Source organism: Quercus lobata, chromosome 1 (assembly GCF_001633185.2).
Source record: "Quercus lobata isolate SW786 chromosome 1, ValleyOak3.0 Primary Assembly, whole genome shotgun sequence".
In the NCBI taxonomy this organism is placed as follows: domain Eukaryota; kingdom Viridiplantae; phylum Streptophyta; class Magnoliopsida; order Fagales; family Fagaceae; genus Quercus; species Quercus lobata.
Genome location: NC_044904.1, coordinates 19,966,629 through 19,975,476, shown reverse-complemented (window position 1 = coordinate 19,975,476; position 8,848 = coordinate 19,966,629). Strand labels below are relative to the sequence as shown.

Below are 8,848 nucleotides of genomic sequence, written 5' to 3'. Positions count from 1 at the left end.
GAAATTACCAATGTTAGTAACTAAAGTGATTTGATAATCATAAATTACTCTCAAACAATTTATAGGTTGAACTTCACTTTAAACCCAAAAAAAAAAAAAAAAAAAAACCCATACTCGTATTTTCAATTTTAAACTAAAATTTTTTAACCAAATGAATCAATGCTTAAAGCATTTTGCACTTCGTGAAATGTTATAAAACTTATTTTTCAGAAGTAGCCGACCAGAAAATTCTTTTTAGCAACCTTTACCTGATTTATGAGGTCAGCCAATACTTATTTATTTATTTATTTATTTTGAAAACATGAGGTCAACCAATTTAGGAATAAAATTCAAATTAAATTTTCATCCATAATGAAGTCATTGCATTCCAATGCTTTGAAGTCGGGAATCGGGAGAATCAATGGAATCCAATAAGAACTTGTGGGTTATTTATTTGTTCACCTTGAACTTGAGTCTCAAAAAATTTTCCAGAATTTCTAACAATTTTTATCCCTTGATCTTTTTCTTATTATTGATTTACATCTACCTTCTCAAGCAACTCTACCTTTTAATTTTTGACTTCTTTGTAATTAATTAAATTAAATGCAAAGTTTCAAATTCAAAGACTTGAACTTGTTCCAAATGTGGCTTCACATAAATCTGGTGTCTTCTCATGATACTTGGATATCAAATTCCTCGTTATTATTAATAGGATAAATTTTAGCAACCTATCCTAAGATTTGAACTAATGCCAACTAGGTCCAACACATTTCAAAATTGACCAACTTAGTCCTTAAGCCCAACTTACTCCTTAAACACTGTTAGCCCATCCATTAATCATTTAGCCCACTATTCTCTCTCTCCTTTTGCAGATTCTCTCCTCTTTCATGTCTCTCTCTTCTCTCAACTCAAGATTTCTCATTCCTCTTCATAACCCTAAATTATGGGCCCCAAAATCTCAAGCCACAACTGCCACCACTGCCATAGTCTCAAGCCACAGTCACCACAAGCCAACACCAGTACCACATTGGCTCTCTTTATCGGTTCTTTTTCTCTCAAGCTCAGCCATGGCTGAACTCCACAAAGCCATGCCACCACTAATGGCAGCTGAGCTCACCACCACCACCACTACCATTAGCCAATGTCTTCTCCTCTTTATTTCTCTCTTATTTTCTTCTTTATTTTATTTTAATTTATTTTCTCCTTTTGTTTTTGGCCAAACCCCTTTTGTGTTTGGTATTGTGATAGCTTTTTGGTTTTGTTAATTTAGGGATTGAGTTTTTGTTGGTTGTAGGGATTTAGTGATTTTGATGTTGATTTGGGTTTGTAAAATGTGATATTGGGTGTTTTGAGCTTGGCTATTAAGGTTTGGAAAATAGGATATAGGGATTGATTCCCAATGGGCTTGAGTGTACTGTGCATATGTGCCTAAATCAATGATGTGTAAGATTTTTTTGTGGTAGTGGGTATGTGAAAAACTGACAATGGTGAAGAGACAGTGATTTTGTTTGGTTTTGTACAAGAGAAGAATTTGATGGATTCATTAGTCAAAATCTGTGCATGTCTTGTTGATTTGGTATAGGTTTGGCTGGGTGTACACATAAAGAGAGAAGAGAGGGACAATAGAGAGAATAGAGGGTAGGGGAGAATCAGAGAGAAGAGAGGGCTGACTAACAACATTAACGGTGTTTAGGGACTAAATTCAATTTTAAAATTTCTTGAACCTAGTTGGTATTAGCCCAAACCTCAGGGCAAGTTATTGAAATTTACCCTTATTAATAATATACCTGCCTTATTTTGACTAGAAAAATTTTAACCATTATCAAATAAATCTTGAACTTGAGGAAAGAGCTGTAATTTGCCTACCCATCACACTTTGAAGTCTTAATATGGTTTGTACAATAGAAGAATTTGATGGATTCATTAGTCAAAACCTGTGCATGTCTTGCTGATTTGGTATAGGTTTGGCTGGGTGTACACACAAAGAGAGAAGAGAGGGACAATAGAGAGAATAAAGGGCAGGGGAGAATCAGAGAGAAGAGAGGGCTAACTAACAACATTAACGGTGTTTAGGGACTAAATTCAAATTTAAAATTTCTTGAACCTAGTTGGTATTAGCCCAAACCTCAGGGCAAGTTACTAAAATTTACCCTTATTAATAATATACCTGCCTTATTTTGACTAGAAAAATTTTAACCATTATCAAATAAATCTTGAACTTGTGGAAAGAGTTGTCATTTGCCTACCCATCATACTTTTAAGTCTTAATATGGTTTGTTAAAGACATATCAAGCCCAATAGTCAAGGTCCAAACCCAATTTTACTTAATGTGTGCAAGACAAAAAATATATTTATTCCACAAGTCTATTGACTATAGTTAATGTATGGTCAGTTTAAGGTTTTGCTTTTGTTGTAACACAAGATTTGTACTTCACTCATAGATAAGATATGTAGCTCTCAAAGGTTTCTTCTATATTCATAGACAATTAGTTTAAACCACATAAATTTCCAATGTTTCTTTCTTCTTCGCTTTTATGTTTCTTTCCTCCTATTTATTTAACATTGTTTGTTATCCTATCATTATACTACATCCTAAAATCAAGCTTGTTTGGGGCAAGTTTCATTTTTCTTTAAAAAATTCTTCAGAATCGTTAGAGATATATTAAACCCAATAGCATAGGGGAGCCTAATCTTACTTAATGTGTAAACCAAGTACAAATCTTGCATTACAATGAACCCAATATATATAGGTACATATAAGAGGCTAAATCCTAGATTAACTATATTACTTGGCTTGCACACTAAGTTAGATTGGACTTGAGCCTATACTATTGGGCTTAATATATATATCTCTAACAAAAATATAAAAAATAAAACATTTGAAAATTAAATAATCTTTCTAAAGTGCACTAAAAAAAAGAAGGTTAAAGTGCAAACTACATCCTTGAAGTTCAGTGTTTTTGGATTTTATACTCTAAAATTTTAAAATTTGAATTTTACACTCTTAAAATTATATTTCATTTGAATAAGCAATGCTTCCATCTATATTTTCTGTTAAATAAAACATAATCTTGTCACGTGTATTTAGTTAATTTAATAAAATAATACCACATGGCATAATAACAATGACGTAGCATCATTTTTAAAGCATTAATTTTTTTTCCTCTAAGTAGTTCATAATTTTTAATTGGGGGAAGCCTAAAATAATTAAGTTTAGTTAACATTTTAAAGAGCTTAACTACCCGTTTGGGTATTGATGAAAATCTAGCTTATTGCGTCTGCGTTTACTTTTTTTTTTTTTTCCCGCGTGTTACTGTGGTTGTTGGCTTTTCTAGTGGGTTCCGTGCACTGTTCACGAAATCCACAAATCTCTTTTTTTAACAAAACTTTCATTAAAAATGAGTCTGACAGTATTATTCACATATTTAAAAATTATTTTGTTACAGTATTTTCAATTTTCAATAAAATAAACGGTATCTAAACACACCTTAAATGAGAATTTCAAAAATTTTGGAGAACACGCATATCACAATTTTTTATGAACAATGTGAATAAAGAAACGCGGTAGTGTACAGGGAAATGTGGTAGTACGGAGTCTACCGACAGAGTGGCGGAGAGCACATGGAAATCTAATTGGTCCTTAACTTGAAGGACTTTATTGGTCAAAATAGGTAACAACCAATGTCATCAAACGTTTAGGTTTGTGCTTATCGAAGAAAAAAAAAAAAACATTTAGGCACAGATGTTATACAAATTTTGAGTCGGAAAACATGGCCTTAAGGTCAAAAATAAGAACCATATATTAGGACATTCAAATTCATGGCTGCCATGCGTACATACGTGCATGAAGGATGCATGGACGGAATGAAATTAATGTAGTCCAGAATTAACAGCTACTGTTTCCTACAACTCATTTTACCAAAGATTTTTCACAAGTTAGATTACATAACTGATTCTCTAGTATTTGGTGAAAAAAAACAATTCAATAATAACTTGACTCGTACATAAATTGTGTTAATGTATGTAACAAAGTGTGTGGAAATAAACTTTTTGGTTTCCTACTCCAATTTTTCATTGTACAAAATGCATGCAGTCAACATCAAACCTTCAACTTTCTTAAGAAAATGTTATTTTTTAAGAGATTTATCAAACAGGTCCGGGGAGACAAATCTTGACCACCCATTAGGATATCATACGAGTGTATTTGTTATGAAGAAAAAAAATCTTATGGTATGAAGTGACATACAAAACAAAGGCAAGTCCATAACATTCCCCAATCCTTGAGAAAAACTACACATTTATTGACACAAATTCTATCCATTATCTTTTTCTTGTTCAGTTTTTATTACCATTATTATACTAACAGTAACACTTCCCTCAAGATGAGCATTTCACAGCTGAAGGATTAGATCGAGCTTCTTATATTATCAAAAGACAATATTATTCTTGTTCCCGAGTTGGACTTAATAGAAAAATCCACTAACTGCAACAGATCGAATATAAACCATCAGAAAGTGGCAGCAATTCTCTGATCAATGGAGCACATACATATGGTTGTTATGGTGACACTCTTGTGGCCGGAGTCTTGAAATGTGCAAGGGACGCTAATTCTTGAACTGCATCGGCAATCTTCACGATGCATGGTACAACATCAATTAGAGTTAAAGCAACTTCTGCAGATGGCATGATCTCTTGGAGATCAGCATCTTCCAAATGGTATGTATCAAGCATGAATTTCAGATTTTCAATGGCGGTTTTTGAGTTTTCAATGTGTGCATTAACTGATGTTGGTTGGTTCATTTTTTTGACTGCTGATGCTAATTCCCTAAGAGCTTTTCCAGATTCTGAGCAGATTTTTGTGCTTGGCTCTTGAATTTTGCGTCCGAACTCATTAAGCGTCTGTGAGGATGGCAAAACATAGGTAAGTGAATTAACTCTACCTAATGAGTTATTAAAAATATTTGTGAAAGTTTTGTCATATTTTTTTTTTTTTAAAATAAACAAAAATATTTTCAATTAAAGAATAGAAATAAATATATAATTATCATTTCATAAATTTAATGTGATACATGATGCCTAAGAGAACAATCAACAATAATTCATTATCATATAAAAAAATTCATAATATATTATAATGACTTTAACAGATAGCGAATAAAAATATCTACAAGTGAAAATAAGTTTACTCTTGAGACAAAGTTATCATTGCAATCATATATAAATAAGAACCAACACCAAAAGATTAACAATTTTTTTTACACTATTTGGAATATATGTGGACTTATTAGGTACTGTTATTGAAAATTAAAATATGAAGGGAAACATTTTTTGGGAGGGGGGGGGGGGGGGGGGGAGGTGGTAATCTTTAAATGGTCTACCCAGCCCCCTCCCTCCGCCCTTGTGTTAGAGGGAGGTCAAAACCAAAATAAATAATAGAAAATCATATATATATATATATATATATATGTGTGTGTGTGACAGAGAGAGAGAGAGAGAGAGAGAGAGTATACACTTCAGCAATAAAGAAAAGATTAAAAAAAAGAGTATACATAATTGTTTCTACATAATCTTTGCAGAAGAGTTTTCTATACATAATGACTTGTGTGAAATAAATTATCCATTAAAAATTTGAGTATTGCTGATTTACTTGAATCTCAGAGTTAAGGTAGTTGTTAAGAGCTTCAATTTTGTAGGCGCATTGCCAAGTTAGGGTTCCAATTTTAACATATTGTTTCCAAGGATGAAAGAGCCCAAAACGATGGTGCCACATTTCCCATCTTGCTAGATTAGCCTGAAAATTAAAAAATAATTACAAAAAATTGAAGAAAAAAAAGTCAAGTAACCATGGAATTCAAATAACTTCATTTTTTTGTTTTTTTGTTTTTTTTTGTTTTTTTTTTGAGGTGAAAACAAGAGGGCTAGGGTGACAAATTTATACTCACCATAGTTTCTTCATTGTTTTTCGAAGTGAGAAGGCTTTTATATCCTTGAATAAATGCTATATTACTCAAGGGCTGCCTATCTTCTGAAATTTTGAAGAATTCACTCCCAAATCCTATAAGTTTGTATTGGTTAATATTGATTCTCCACAGCAAAAGAAAAAAAGAAAAAAGAAAAAGAAAAAACCCAACTGTTGAGAAATTAAACAAGAAGAGAAGAAGGGGGAAAAAAAAAGGAAAAAGAAGAGAGAATGGAAAGGAATTATATACTAAGGTCACGAACAGGACATGTGACATAGTCACAAGGTAATTCTCGAAGAATTAGGACATGAATCGGTTTACAAAAAATAATTAATAGGTATATTTATTTATTTATAGAAATATTTTTTGTTTATTCTAAGTTTTCAAAATTAATAAATAAAAATTGTTTAAATCTTTAAAAACATAAATATGTTTTTTCCTCCCAATACATTATGGACACATATGTAAGAGTGTTCTTTTCTTGACATATATGAAATGGATTTGTCCAACAGAAAAATGAATAGAGTTTTGGAGTGTCCATGATTTTTATATATGGGGCATGAAATATATACCTTGTAAGAAATTCCCAAGCTTTTCAATGTTGTTAGCTATTAGATTTTGAAGTTCCTCTCCAATCCAAACGGGTCGTATACAGATGCATGTAACAATAGCGATAAAGCTACCCATGATGATTGTGGTTACCCTCTGATGGGCCATATGTAGCACCTTATCTTCTCGGTAACCCGAAACAGATACTAAAGAGAAAGTCAATATGAATATGAGCAGCCCATAATCATACCTCGCCTTCATTGTGGGAAAGAATCTCACAAATGTTATTGTTGCAGCTGCATATATGCATTATACCTCTAATGAGTTTGAATTTGAACTATAACATTAAATTATCACAATCTGTCTGTAACATGTTACCTATCATAGCGACGAAGAATCCAAGTACAATGGGTTCTCCTTTCTCACCAAAGAGAGTTGCTAGGTGATGAACTCCAACACCTAGAGCACCAGCTGACAACGTTGCTAGCATCCTGTTTAAGCCTTTTCCCAGAGTTGCTCCTACAGAAAATTGGGAAAAAAATCAAAAAGAAAAACGTTGCAAATGGAATTGTTAGTTCCAATTTTGAAGCTGTTATACCGTGAATTGGTTTATATACATCATGGTAAATAAGTTGCAAGCTTACCAACAGAAAACTCAAAGACAAGAATGACTGTTATGACAGCCCATATTGAATTTTCGCCAATACGATCATAGAGTGGTTGGATGTAGTAGAATAAGGAAACCAATGTGAGAGCCAGTCCTACTTTTAGCGAATGGATAATTCTCCGTGGATCATCTTGTCCCAGTTTCTTAATCTTCTTTGCCATCTCGACTATCTTATTAGGCAATAGCTTGTGCCATCCACATGCACGAGTGAAAGGTCCAGCATTTTCAATATTTGGAGCAGCAATATTCATTGCTATGGATTGAAAAATATAAGATTGCAACGGTTGAGAGAGAGAGGGGTTTACGATCTTGATGTTTTGTGGAAATGTCTATTTATACGTGATAAATGTTGAATGGAACTATATAGTTTTTACACTGCAAGCATGTCACAATTTTTATGAACAGCGTGAAAAAGATGCCCCAAAGTGGGAAGGGGATATGGGGTGGTGGGCGGTGGTTCTAGCTAGGGAGTTATAATTGGTCCTGACCTTAAAATTATTGTATAAGCCCAGCCAATTTCATAAGATATTCCAACTCTAGTTTGTTAGATTTCCAAATATGTAGATTATTTTAATGGAATTGAGGCGACAGGCTTTAAATCCAAATCTATGAACTGTGTTTTAGAGAGAGTTAAGTCTTCCTAGCTAGGTTAATTGACGGGTTTAGCTAGGTTTGCGATGGAGAGATGTTAGACAAGTTGTTGGGTGTGAAAGCATGGCCTAAGTGAGTTTCAACAGTTTGAAAAATAAGAACACCATAGTTAGATCAGACAAATTCATGACATCCATGCTTGCAAATTCCAACCCAGTCTTGTTTGATCTGTCCCTCTCCTATGGAAGTTGATTAAACTTGACGCTCTAGGAGAAATAGAAGGAATGAAACTTAGTGGAAGTCCACAATTAATAGCTGGTTCTACTCCTATATTTTTTCTTTATACAATACGCTTGCCATGAAAATGATTTGATTTTTGAGATATAGAGTTTCAACTTATGACGTTCGCTCCTAATAATTGCCCTTTATCATCAGACCAAAACACTAAATGGTTTTTGGTGTAGGCGAAAATAGACCTCCAGATCTCTTTTTCAACCATCAGAGATTTTACCAGTTGTGCTAATTGAAACCCACGAATATGATTTAATCTTTAAACCATACTAATATATAACCCGTGCTACCGTACGGGAATGGATATAATTAAATAAAATAAAGAAAAAAGAATATTGCATTTTATTATTTAAGTGATACTATTGGTTTTTTTTTTTTTTTTTGTTTTTACACGAGGATGGCTTAGATAAAACACTAGATAAAAGAACCAACATTGAAAAAATATAGTGGCATTTATAGTTAAGTGATGTGTTAAATATATTAATAATATAAATGGGTTTATCCACACAAGGATGGCATAAGATAAAACAATGAATAAAAAAAAATTACAATTTATGATTTAGAGTCAGCTAATGAAAAAAAAAAAAAAAAAAAGAAAAAGAAAAAAGAAAAAGAAAAGAGAATTAAAAAACCTATTTAACCATAAACATTCAAGGTAGATGAGCATGTTGCACGAACCACAATTCTTCATAATCACAAGATTAAGTCATCACGCTGTCGACTCCCACAACCAAAATCATCTTTGGCAAAACCATTAAGGAACAAATTGTAATAAACTTTCCAACTTAACAAACAATAATAAAAAAATAAC

General features: G+C 32.6%; 1 protein-coding gene across 1 annotated transcript; it reads right to left on the bottom strand.

Moving 5' to 3' along the window:
- Positions 1-4,503: 4,503 nt before the first annotated feature.
- On the bottom strand, positions 4,504-7,406 carry LOC115950528 (aluminum-activated malate transporter 8-like). Its single transcript, XM_031067723.1, has 6 exons — positions 7,133-7,406; positions 6,867-7,007; positions 6,512-6,784; positions 5,922-6,034; positions 5,627-5,770; positions 4,504-4,878 (listed from the first exon to the last, which is right to left on the bottom strand). Exons 1-6 carry the CDS (start codon positions 7,404-7,406, stop codon positions 4,537-4,539), a joined length of 1,287 nt encoding a protein of 428 aa, XP_030923583.1. The 3' UTR covers positions 4,504-4,536.
- Positions 7,407-8,848: the final 1,442 nt, after the last annotated feature.